Consider the following 13,769-nt stretch of genomic DNA (forward strand, 5'->3'; position numbering starts at 1 on the left):
GTAATAATTAATGAACCCCAAGAAATGCTGCACCGCTTTAAGAGAGTGGGGCTCCTGCCAGTCCACTACCGCCTGCAATTTGGCAGATCCATAGCCAACCCCTGGGCCGAGATGGTATAGCCCAGGAAAGGCAAAGACTCCTGCTCAAACTGACACTCCTCCAACTTGGCGAAGAGAGAATTCACCCGCAAGCGGTCGAAGACCTTGCAGACGTCGCTCCGGTGAGAAGCCAAATCTGGAGAGAAGATGTGGATGTCATCCAGATAGACCACCACCGAGGTGGAGAGCATATCGTGAAAGACGTCATTCACGAAGTCCTGGAAGACAGCTGGTGCATTACAGAGGCCGAAGGGCATGACCAGATACTTATAGTGGCCATCCCTGGTATTAAAGGCTGTCTTCCACTCGTCCACTTTACATATGCGGATCAGGTTGTAAGCCCATCATAGATCTAGCTCAATGAAGACCCAGGCCCCACGCAACCTGTCGAACAACTCAGAGATCAGGGGAAGAGGATACTTGTTTTTGACGGTTATTGCATTGAGATCTCTGTAATCAATGCAAGGGCGCAACTCTTCACTCTTCTTCTGTACGAAGAAGAATCCCGCCCCTGCTGGTAACACCGACTTCCTAATAAACCCCCTTGCCAGGTTCTCACGGATGTACTGTGATATGGCCTCCGTCTCTGGGAGGGACAGAGGATATATGCAACCTCCAGGAGGCTTCGTGCCTGGCAAGAGGTCTATAGGACAGTCATAAGGACGATGGGGCAGAAGGGTCTCAGCGGACTTTTTCGAGAACACGTCTGCATATTGCTGGTAGTGACTTGGGAGTGCGGAGAGATCCGCGAGAACCTCGGTGGAGGCTATCTGAACGTGGTCCTTCATACACCTATCCTCACAGGACTTGCTCCAACCCAGTATTCTCACCGAGGACCACTCTATATGGGGAGAATGGCAGCGCAACCAAGGAACTCCTAGGAGGACCTGGTCGATGCCCTCGAGCATAATGAGGAGAGACAACGCCTCATGGTGAGACAGCAAGAGTGAGAGCCCCAGTGGAGTTGTCTGGTGTGTTATTTGGGATGTAACGTCAAACCGTTCACCACCAAGGGAATTGCGTGCCGTTGTGCGAAGGTCGAGGACATAAAGTTTCCCTCCGTCCCGGAGTCCACGCAAACCTCTACCTCCCAGTTGGAAATACCACACTCTAACGTCCCACTGAAGGACAGTTTGGAGGAGAAAGCTCCAGTGTCTAGTAGGCTTCCTCCGACTACCACTAGACGTGGTCGTTTCCCGACCGCAGAGGGCACCTGCTGACTAGGTGACCAGGCTGTCAACATCGGAAACAAAGTGTGGAGGTTCGCACCGGGCGAGACTTGGAACCGGTGCAAGACACGTCCATGGCCTCCGGGGGTGCGACTCCCGGATCGGGTAGGTCCTGAGGTCTAGAGAAGGTGGGAGCCAACCTAATCCTCAGTCTGGAGTGCGAACGCTCCAACCCGCGCTCTGTAAAACGGAGATCAATGCGGGTGGAGACGGTAATCAGCTCCTCCAGACTAACAGGAACCTCCCTGGTCACTAGAGCATCCTTAACGTTCCCTCTCCAAACCTCTCCAGAACACAGGGATGAGTACCTTATCAGACGATTCCAGCTCGGAAGCCAGGGTCCGAAAACGGATGGCATAATGGCTGACTGAGAGGGAACCCTGGGCTAATGCCAATAGCTGGAGAGATGTGTCGTGTGTGACCCGTGGCCCCAAGAAGACCTGCTTTAAAGATGTCAGGAACTGAGCAGCACTCAAAACCACAGGGTCACAATGCTCCCATAGTGGAGTGGCCCATTCCAGAGCCCTGCCCGACAGTAAGGAGATGATGAACCCCACCTTAGCTCGCTCTGAAGGGAATCGCCTGGCCAGTAACTCAAGCTGAATAGAGCACTGGCTCACGAAACCCCTACAAGCGGTACTGTCACCCGAGAACTTGTCGGGCAATGGGAGATGGGACAATGTCGGGGCAGGCTTGGACATGGAGAGGTGGGAGACTGCCTCCGCTGCCGCCTGGACGGCGACTGCAGTGACGTCCGCAGCTGAAGTTGAGCGCTCGACAGCGGACAACCTACCCTACAGTTGCTGAACATATCGCTGCAGGCGCTGCCTGTCTGTCATTGTTAGCCAGGCCCTGGCGCTATGATAATGTTACGGGCTGGCGGAAGCACCAAATAATAAAGACGAAATAATATATAAGGTGCGCTCGCAGCCCAGGGCCCACAGTGTAGAGGTGATCAACTGCAGCTAAAACAATGGGGAGAAGGCATGTAGGAGAGAGCCAGGAACCGGTGGGAAAACACTAACCCGGTGCAAACAGGCACGAACCCCGCTGCTTCATGAGGCACGTGCCAGCCGGCGAACAACCGCAACCTGTTAGTGTCACAGGTCACGGTAGTGTGAACCACCGCTTAGAACGGGTGCACTGTCCGACCTGATGGACGCCACTAACCAGCCTAACAACTGAGCTGGAAAGCGCTCCTAAGGAGAACGGCGTTACTTAGGCGGATGCTGCGGTAGCAGTGATCCAGAAGGCCTGTACTGGCCGACGCACAAGGCGCAAGAGGAAGACGATGAGGAACACTGCGGCGCTATGCAGTGTCAGAGCTGCTGTGATGACTCCAATTCCTAACCCTAACACATGCATAATATCCAAGGAGGGGGAATTATAATGTGTCAGTCACCAGGCTCATTCATCCATCATCACACTTACACTAAGTACTATAGCCTCAGAGTCTATCATAGCGCATGGCGGGGTGGCCATGCAAACCTTTTATAGCCGTGCCCTTCCAGGACCTTCCTGATCCTCCTGATGGACCAATCAGAACTGGAGAAGGACCTGAGCATGTGACTCCCGATCCCCAATGGGATGAGCATGCCCAGTGGACCGAAGGAAGGACTTAGACTCTGGAGTCTTTTGCTGCTGGCCAGGCTGCATTGCCATAACTGGACCAGAGGTGGCAGCAGCAACTGAACCCACAATGCTGGTGTGGGCAGAACGCCAGGATCGTGGAGTCTGCTGAGAAGACTCCACTGCGGCTGGAGGGGAATGGGAGACCGTCGATGGCAAGGCTCGGGACTCCCACTGTGCAGCACCCGGAACCTGACGTCTATCAGACAGATAAGACAAAAATGGACTTTTTTGGCAAGGCACATCAGCTCTATGCTCCCAGATGGAAAAATGAAGCATATCAAGAAAAGAACACTGTCCCTACTGTGAAATATGGAGGAGGCTCTGTTATGTTCTGGGGCTGCTTAGCTGCATCTGGCACAGGGTGTCTAGAATCTGTGCAGGGTACAATGAAATCTCAAGACTGTCAAGGGATTCTAGAGAAAAATGTGCTGCACAGTTTAATTCGCAGGTCATTGGTCTTGCAACAGGTTAATGAGCCAAAACACGCAGCTAAAAACACCCAAGAATGGCTAAGAAGAAAACACTGGACTATTCTGAAGTGGCGTACTATGAGCCGTGACCTAAATCCTATTAAGCATCTTTGCAAAGCGCTGAAACATGCAATTTGGAAAAAGCAACCTTCAAACACGAGGCAACTGGAACAGTTTGCTCTTGAGGAGTGGGCCAAAATGCCTGTTGAGAGGTGCAGAAATCTCATTGACAGATACAGGAATTGTTTGATTGCAGTGATTGCCTCAGAAGGTTGTGCAGCAAAATAGTAATTTAAGGGTACCATTATTTCTGCCCAGGCTTATTTCATGAGTTTTATTTTTGAAAAAATTCTGTGGAAGCATGGTTGAATAGCAATGTCTGGCTTTCAGTTGTTCATTTTCATACATTTTTGATTTATTATTACTTTTTTCAGATTCAAGTTATTTCTGTCAGCATTGTGGGTTTTTCTGTCATTAAACGAGGGGTACCAATAATTTTGACCATGTGTGTATATGTGCATGTAACTCTTTGAAATACAAGTTCAGCAATACCTTTACATGGCCAGTCCATTTCTCCGTTACTAAGAAACTAGCATTTGAATTTGTATGAAAATAAGGATGTATATCTCAAGCCTCTGTCACTCCAGCTCTATTCCCAGTTCAACGCAGATTCATCATGCTTCAATGACAGCCTCTATACTGTGTGACTTCAGGCAAAGGATCCATCGTAAAGCAGAAGTGTCAGGAACACCGCACTGCACTTGCTCACTGAGCCAGTGCGCATGTCCTGAGTACAAAAACAGCGCTCAAAGATACCTGTGGAGCGGGGCAGCAGTGGTGACGATGCGTGCTTCAGACTATCAGGACCTGAAGCACATGACTGCTGGGGGCGTGACCTAAGCTCCACAGAGCTAGGAGCTGCAGGGAAACTCCTAGAAAGGTAACTACGGGACAAGTTACCAAGGGGCATAGACAGGGACGTAAACCAGATAAAGCCGGGTCAAAGCACGAGATAGCAGGACAGTAGCAAAGGGTTAGACAGAGCGAATAGTCAGGACGTAGCAATAGATCAGAAAACCAAAGCGGGCAATGGACAGTACAATAGGGACAAACAGTAACGGAGTAATAATAGCCAAGCCAGGAGGTCAGAACCGGAGAAGACAATAGTGCCAAAACGTGAGACAGAGAACAGAGTGAGGGGAAAGACCGGGTCATACACGGAATCAAACAAGCAATGCAGTAGACATGCACACCAGGGGGGTCAGACACACAGCCAAAATAACAGTATATCTGACAGGGAATCCTAGTCTGGAGTGAGTATAAATACCCCTCCCACATCCAAAGAGAGGCTGGCAAAAGTTAACCCTGTGAGAACAGGACATTAACCATGTCCTAACCATGTCAGTACCCCCCTCTTAATGGGGGGCCACTGGACCCCCAGGTTTCTCAGGGTATCTGGCATGAAAAGCCTGCACCAGTCGATCAGCGTGCACCGAACTGGCCAGAACCCATGACCAATTCTCAACGGAATATCCCTTCCAATGAATAAGGTACTGAAGTCTCCGGCGCACCCACCGTGAATCAATGATGCGCCCTACCTCGTACTCCAGTTGACCCTCTACCAACACTGGTGGAACCACAGATGAGGGATCTTCTCTAACTGTCCCCACAGGTTTTAATAGGGACCTGTGGAAGACGTTAGATATTTTGAAGGAGGTGGGCAACTGTAATCTGTATACCACCGGGTTGATGACCTCTACAATCTTGTATGGGCCAATAAATTTTGGGCCCAACTTCATAGAGGGTATTTTAAGTTTGATGTTACTGGTGGACAACCAGACTTTTTCCCCCACTGTTAACACAGGACCCAACCCCCTCCTCCTGTCCACAAAATATTTGTACTTCTGGGCTTTGGAGATGTTCCCCTGCACCTCCCTCCAGAGGGTTTTTAACTGTTGTACTATCCCCTCGGCACCAGGGCAATCTGAATCCATGTGGGAAAATTCCCCAAACTGCGGAACAAACCCATACTTGACCTGAAAGGGAGACTTTCCGGTAGACTAATTAATATGATAGTTGAATGCAAATTCTGCCATGGGCAACACCTCACACCAGTCTTCCTGTCTGGAGGAGGCCAGGCATCTCAGAATCTGCTCCAACGACTGGTTGGTGCGTTCAGTCTGTCCATTGGATTCCGGGTGATAGGCAGAGGAGAATGACAACGTGACCCCCAACTTCATACAAAACTCTCCAAAACCTGGCCACAAATTGCACACCCCTGTCTGACACCACGTTCACGGGCAATCCATGCAATCGAAAAATGTGCTGTATAAACAAGCGGGCCAAGGTTTCAGCAGATGGTAACGCAGGTAATGGCACAAAGTGGGCTTGCTTAGAAAATCTATCAACCACTACCCATACCACTGAGTTGCCCTTGGAAGATGGAAGATTAGTGCTAAAGTCCATGGACAGGTGTGTCCATGGTTTATCCGGAATTGGCAAAGTCATCAATTCCCTAGCCGGCCGGACCTGAGAGCTTTTAGAGCGCGCGCACACCCCACAAGTTTTTAAAAACCTTTTTATATCAGTACCCATAGAGGGCCACCAAAAACCCCTAGCTACTGCCCCCCAGGTAGCTGCAATACCAGGGTGGTCACTTAACACATAATCATGAATTTCTTGAAGGAGTGTGAGATGGAATTGTTTGGGTACAAACAATTTACCTGGGGGTTTATTCCTGGGAGCTTGTGCTTCCAGAATCTCTCTCTGTAACTCAGAGGAGATTTCGGCTACAACCACTTCCGGTTGAAGAATGGAGGAAGAGGTTCTGGAAGGGACACAGAATCAAAACTTCGGGATAAGGCATCCGCCTTTACATTTTTAGACCCTTGTTGAAATGTGATGGTAAAATGAAATTGAGAAAAAAAAAGTGGCCACCAAGCCTGTCTGGGGGTCAATCTCTTAGCAGGCTCGATATAGGCCAGGTTTTTATAATCATTGATGACGGTAATGGGATGAGCGGCCCCCTCCAAAAAATGCCTCCATTCTTCGAAGGCCAATTTAACCGCTAACAATTCCCTGTTACCGACATCATAGTTTCTCTCGGCCGAAGAGAACTTCTTAGAGAAAAAGGCACAGGGTTTGAGGTTAGTCAGGGTAGAGGGGCCCTGTGACAATACTGCCCCCACCCCCACCTCCGAAGCGTCGACCTCGACGATAAAAAGTCTTGACGAATCGGGTTGTACCAACACAGGGGCTGTGGTAAAACACTTATTTAATGTAAGGAAGGAATTTTTGGCGGCCACGGACCAATTTTTAACATCTGCCCCTTTAAGAGTGAGGTCCGTCAAGGGTTTCACCACCTGTGATAACCCTTTAATGAACTTCCTATAATAATTAGCGAAGCCCAGAAATCGCTGCAACCCCTTCAGGTCATGAGGCTGTACCCAATCGGTAATGGCCTGAACCTTCCCTGGATCCATGCGGATAATAAACTTTTTTTTTTTCCTTCAGAGGAAAAAAACCTGAAATGGTCAGCTATAATGTCAGGAACACAGCACTGCACTTGCTCACTGAGCCAATGCGCATGTCCTGAGTACAAAAACAGTGCTAAAAGATACCTGTGGAGTGGGGCAGCAGCGGTGACGATGCATGCTTCAGACTATCAGGACCTGAAGCACGTGACTGCTGGGGGCAAGACCTAAGCTCCACAGTGCTAGGAGCTGCAGGGAAACTCCTAGAAAGGTAACTATGGGACAAGTTACCAAGGGGCATAGACAGGGACGTAAACCAGATCAAGCCGGGTCAAAGCATGAGAGAGCAGGACAGTACCAAAGGGTTAAACAGAGCGAATAGTCAGGACATAGCAATAGATCAGAAAACCAGAACGGGCAATGGACGGTACATTAGGGACAAACAGTAATGGAGTAACAATAGCCAAGCCAGGAGGTCAGAACCGGAGAAGACAATAGTACCAAAACGTGAGACAGAGAACAGAGTGAGGGGACAGACTGGGTCATACACGGGAATCAAACAAGCAATGCAGTAGACACGCACACCAGGGGGGTCAGACACACAGCCAAAATAACAGTATAGCTGACAGGGAATCCTAGTCTGGAGTGAGTATAAATACCCCTCCCAGATCCAAAGAGAAGCCAGCAAAAGTTAACCCTGTGAGAACAGGACATTAACCATGTCCTAACCATGACAAGAAGGAGGTGGCACTAGGCAGGAAATAGATATGGAGTGACAAAAGCTTCAGATTTACCGCATCTATTTGCAAATCAATTAAGACTCTGATTTCTCAGTAACAGAAGAACGAACTGGCCATGTAAAGGTATTGCAAGACCTGTCTTGAAAGAGCTACATGCTCATATATATAGTTTGGGGTGTGAAATCAAGCTGTAAGATTCCCATATTAGAGATGTGTCCAGCATGCAGGATCATAGAATCATAGAATCGTAGAGTTGGAAGGGACCCTCCTGGGCCATCTGGTTGAACCCCCTGCTGAAAGCAGGATTCGCTAAATCATCCCAGACAGATATCTGTCCAGCCTCTGTTTGAAGACTTCTATTGAAGGAGAAATCACCACCTCTCGTGGCAGCCTGTTCCACTCATTGATCACTCTAACTGTCAAAAAGTTTTTTCTAATATCTAATATGTGTCTCCTCCCATTCAGTTTCATCCCGTTGCTTCTAGTCTTTCCTTGTGCAAATGAGAATAAAGATGATCCTTCTGCAATGTGACAGCCCATGAGATATTTGTAGACAGTTATTAAGTCTCCTCTCAGTCTTCTCTTTTGCAAGCTAAACTTTCCCAAATCCTGCAACCTTTCCTCTTAAGACAGGGTTTGCAGACCGGTCACCATTCTGGTCGCTCTTTTCTGAACTTGCTCCAGTTTGTTGATGTCTTTTTTAAAATGTGACGCCCAAAACTGGACACAGTATTCCAGATGAGGTCTGACCAAAAAGGAGTAGAGGGCAATAATGACTTCACGTGATCTAGATTGTATGCTTCTGTTAATACATCCTAGAATTGCATTTGCCTTTTTTGCTGCTGCATCACACTGTTGACTCATATTCAGTCTGTGATCTATTAGTATACCCAAGTCTTTTTCACATGTGCTGTTGCTTAGCCCTATTCCTCCCATTCTGTATATGCTTTTTTCATTTTTATTGCCCAGATGTAGTACTTTGCATTTTTCCCTATTAAAAACCATTGTGTTAGTTGCTGCCCATTGCTCCAGTTTATTTATATCTTTTTGAATCTTCTCTCTCTATACTTGCACATAGTTCCTGTAGCTCTTTCTACCAATAAAATTACATGTGCTGAGTGTTCCTCCATATGATACTCTGTATAATGTCCTATTATTATGTTTTTATACAGAGGATATTCGTAAAGAGATTGTATTCACTCAGATAGGTCCTTATAACCAAAGGGTCTCACAATCAATTTCCATTTCTCAGAAACATTACTGTCAATTTCATTGAAAGCCAATTAGTCTACCAAAATAGTTTGGAAGTCTTAGGTTACTTGTACTTGATGTGTATTCAAGCAAGTGAAGCACAGATTTTCAAAAGGAAGATGCTTAAAGAAACTACTGTTTTTTTTCTCCCTAAAGTGTCTTTTTTAGAATTTTTTAGGATTATTTCTGGTGTACATTTTGGTCTTCAACATTTTCTAGAGATTTTTTTATAGGGCTTATATGGTACCTTTTTATTGGCATTTTCCAAAGGTCTTTTAACTCCATTCAGCAATGAAAAAACCACAACCGGTTATTCAAGTTAAAATGCTGGCAAAACGCTCAAAAAGACACTCGGACAACTTGTGAGCCTTCTCATTGACTTGTATTGTAATGCAAAGAGTGTTTTCAGAGCAGAAAATGCTTGAAGAATGGTCTGCTTACTTCTTTCAACTGATTGGCATCTTTGGAAAACTGAACAGCTAGTCTTTTTACATGGAAATGCATATGCTCGTTCATTTGAGCGTTTACTGCATTTTCATTTGGGTTTCATACCAAACACACTCACAATCTGCCTTGAAAAGATGTCATGTGAACATACTTTAAAAAGAAACCCAATACCTGGTGGAAACCTACTTAAACATATACAATTTTATGTAAATATTGTCCATGGTTCAAACCCTAGACTGCTGCCCTGAAAGTACAATATTGCTAGCCACTGCGCAACCATGCTGTCCATCAATCTAAATGCTTTAATACAATATTACTCACCTTGATCTGCTATATCGGTGTTTCTCTGACTACGTCCAGTGGCAGGTGAAGTTGGGCTGACCATGATCTTTTTAGGTAGAAGAGTTTTCTTTACAGGGGCTTTCATCTGTTTTTGAAGTTTAACAATGTTATTTCTTACATCAGATAATGAATTATCAATGTAGGAAGACAAATTTGACAGGACTGTTTCCATTTTTATTTCCACCAATGAACGAATCAACTTCTCAAAGCCATTCTGTAAATGTGTAATATTTAACTGGGCAGCTTTGATTAACCGGGGCACACTGTCGTTTACTTTTTTAACAGTGATGAATATGCTTTGGCACAAGATCTTTGCCTCACTGGCTGTTTTATTTAGTTGTGGAATACTTGATGACATTCGGACAGATTTAAACTCAAGGGTCTTAAGTCTTGAGTTTACATCAGATTGGACATTGCCTTTTGAGATTGCCTCATTCTTTTTATTCATTGGAGAAATCGTAGGGTTAGCAAGGATGAGATTCACCTGGGATTCTATACTTTGCATACGTGATTGGCAACTGTTTGCCTTATTTTCTGAGATTTGCAGTTTCTCCTCTATGTTGGTTATGTTTATTTGATTTTGCTTTAACATGACTTGCATGGCATTTATTTTTTGATAAAGCTCAATATAAGTCAACAAATGAATGTTATTTTCATTTGACACCTTCTTATAATATAGAGTCTGTTCATTATCCTGTTGACTTGATCCTGATTGGCTAACCAGGTTTTGTAAAGTATAGTTCAATTGTGGAATGGCCAGCATAACCTTATCCAACTTCTCAATTGTGGAGTTATAGTAGAACTCAACTACATTTTCGATTTCAGATACAGTCGATTTCATTACAAAATTATCATGGATCGAATCAACAGCATTATTTATTATATCTGTAGTGCTGTTGAATCCATCTTCAGCTGCTATGAGACACTCACTAAGGCGTCTTTCAAACATTTGTTCCCGAGCTTCCGCTTTACTACGAAGTTCCTTCTGACCTTTAGCAAGTTCTTCCATTCTAGAAACTAGTTCATTCAAAAATCGTGTAACATTCTTTATCTCATTGTTGACTTCAGCCATATTTGTTCTATGTTCATCATCAGATGCCATGCTAAACGGTGCCCCTCTTTCTAATAAAGGTTGTAGTATTTCCATGTCATAACACAAATCACTTATTTGCTCATTCATTTTATCAATCTTGTCATCCAGAGGAAGCACCACATCAGATACAGTTTTGTTTAACACGTGCATATTCTCTTCAGCTCCCTTTAACTGCTTCTGAAAATCGTTCTTGCAAGATGAAAATCTGTCTTCACAGGCTTTCTCAATCGATTGCTTTTGAAGATCTAACATTATTGTAAGATTATTGATTTTTATATCTTGTAAATTAATATCATCATACAGTTGGAGCATCATTACATTCTGCTTTTTTAATCTTTCTTGTAAAATAATAAGGTATTCAGTTAGGTTTTCATCCATGGGACTATTTTCTGCTGAGACTCTAGGCTCCTGTGTATGTTCCTCAGTTACCATTTGACTATGAATTTCCTTTATTTTGTTCAATGTGTTATTCAATGACTCAAAATACTCCCTGTTTCTTAATTTTTCACTTTCTAATTCCTTCTCTAGGGCCAAATGCTTTTCCTCCATTTCTTTAAAAGATGTTGTGCACACAAAAGCTGTATTTTTTAAACTCTCAACTCGATTCTTGAGCTCTACCACATCATCCATCGTTGCCTTCTTCTCTTCTTCTAGTACACACTTCTCATGAGTAGAAATTATAGTATGATTCAGTGTTTTTACAAATTCTTTTGTCCGTTCAACTTCAAGAGATATTTCAGACATACTTTTGTACATCTGAGCTACCGATTCCTTCATATCTCCTTGCAGGTCACTCAGCTGATCCTTAACAATTTCTTTGATTAATTCCGTTATACTTTTCATTTTTAAATCTAAAATAAAGGGAAAGATTTAAGTTCATTGCATTTGTTCCTACATCATTTTGCTCTGAGTGCATGTTTTTGTCAATTCAAGATAGCTTATGTAAATTATTTTTTCCATTTTGTTTCATGTTAAAATATTAAAGTGGTTGTCCAAAACTAACATTGAATTTAATACTGTATGTCTAACTATTTTATTCAACAACCTAACCACTTTTCTAATTTTCCTCAATTAAAAATTCCCTACCATTCCCTCTCTACTCTTCCTGTCTTTGTTGTTTTCTCACTTCCGATGATGATTCATTTGAGTCTCCCAGAATGTGCAAGGTATTCACTAATGGAACATCATCAGAGACCTGGTGATGCTATCGCTCCCCTGCTTCATTTTTTTACCTGAAATGCAGCATCATCAGAGTTGCAGTGACTTACCACAGCTTTTTATTTCGCTGTCCTCTATTTGCATCCTGTTTCAGTAGCAGTGATGGAAAAGTCACCACAGTGGACTCTCCATTTTTCATTCACTGGTCCCTGATAACATTTCATTTCAATGAATGAGGTGGTGAGTACAGAAGATGTGACTCGGTGGGGGACAAAAGAAGCATGTAGGCATGATAGCAGCTGCGGTCACGTCTCCATCTCAGCCCCTGATGACAATTCATTTGAGAATACGAAAACACAGAAAGGAAGTTAGAGTAGAGAGGGGAAGGGATGGAATTTGCAATAAAAAAATTACAAACTTTGTTAAATTATTAATTTATATAGTTAGACATGCAGTATGAAATTCACTAGTTAGTTTTGGACAACTCCTTACATTTTTTTTTAAACTTAAGTCATAAACACAATGTTATAAATCAACAACATCCAATGATACCTATTTTTTTCTCATTGTAAATATTGCACTCATATTCTATAGGATTTATGATAGAATCTGTACGATATTAGAAACTTAGATATTTATTGATATATTTTATTGATATGTTTAAAAGCATCTAGCATCCTGTTGAAATGACTGTGTATGTAGGTAGGTCCATGTGAGACATGCTGAACATACTGATATCAGACAAAATATGAGCTTGTACATCTAATGTAAGCAAAACAAAATTAAAATCACTGGAATTTGCCTTAAACCTTATGTGGTAAGTAACAATTCTCCACCATTTCTGCATCTCTTAGGCCTCTTTCACACATCAGGTTTTCGCCGTCAGGCGCGATCTGGCGCTTTTGACAAAAACCAGATCCGGCGAAATGCAATGCCGGATCCGGTTTCCCCCCCATTCACTTGCATTTGCGCCGGATCGCGCCGGATGGCCATGCGTTTCATCCGGTTTTCGCCGGATCCGGCAATGTGTCGCAATCCGGCGTCTGGAAAAAACGGCTACTGTAACGTTTTTTGTCTCCGGCGAAAAACGCCGGACACGCCGGATCCGGCGCGTCCGGCTTTTTCACACAATGAAAGCCTATGAGCGCCGCAATGCTCCGGATCCGTTTTTTTTGGTCTGAGCATGCTCAGTAGCTCTGCCCACAAGACACATATATAAAAGCATGACAGTGGGACCCTCAGCCACACCCAACATGCCACCCAAGACAGCAACCAGGCGCAGGAGAAGGCAGGAGACCACTGCAGCAGCACCATCAGCACCACCACCACCCCAAATGGAGCAGCATGCTGAACAACAGGAGGGGAGTCCAGCAGCAGATGAGAGATGGTAATTATCAAATCCCCCATTCCTCCAAACTAGGGCCATGGAATATCAAGATATTCATTGGCCCTTTGTTTCTCTTTATTCAACAGCCGCCCAAGAGATGCAGCAGCAGCAACAGTGGCAGCACTGGCAGCACTGGCAGCAGCAGTAACACCACCCACAGGCATGGAGTGTGGCCAGCAGGAAGACAGCACATCATCTTCTGGGAGCCCTCCCTCGCATCGTCAGCGTTTGACGGTAAGTTTTTATTTCCAAAATCCATCATCTCTGTAATATATGTCTATTCATTGCCTTTTATTTCAAAACAGGAATCACAAGATGAAGAGGAGCTCCCAGAAGAAGGAAGGGGTGGACAGACACCTGGAGTGGGCTCACAATTGGTAAGTTTTTTGCATCAAACGCAGAAACACAACATCACACTACACACAACACATAGAAAACAATGTTCTGC

At 44.6% G+C, this 13,769-nt stretch overlaps 1 protein-coding gene across 1 annotated transcript in view; it reads right to left on the reverse strand.

Annotated features, from left to right (window-relative positions):
• Window positions 1-13,769, reverse strand: part of MMRN1 (multimerin 1) — a 291,995-nt gene that overhangs the window by 17,890 nt on the left and 260,336 nt on the right. The window contains exon 6 of the mRNA XM_073590130.1: window positions 9,663-11,627. Coding sequence (XP_073446231.1) covers window positions 9,663-11,627 — 1,965 coding nt within the window. The remainder of the gene's footprint in view (window positions 1-9,662; window positions 11,628-13,769) is intronic.

This window comes from Dendrobates tinctorius, unplaced genomic scaffold (assembly GCF_039654945.1).
Source record: "Dendrobates tinctorius isolate UK_male_01 unplaced genomic scaffold, ASM3965494v1 ptg000011l, whole genome shotgun sequence".
NCBI classification, from domain to species: domain Eukaryota; kingdom Metazoa; phylum Chordata; class Amphibia; order Anura; family Dendrobatidae; genus Dendrobates; species Dendrobates tinctorius.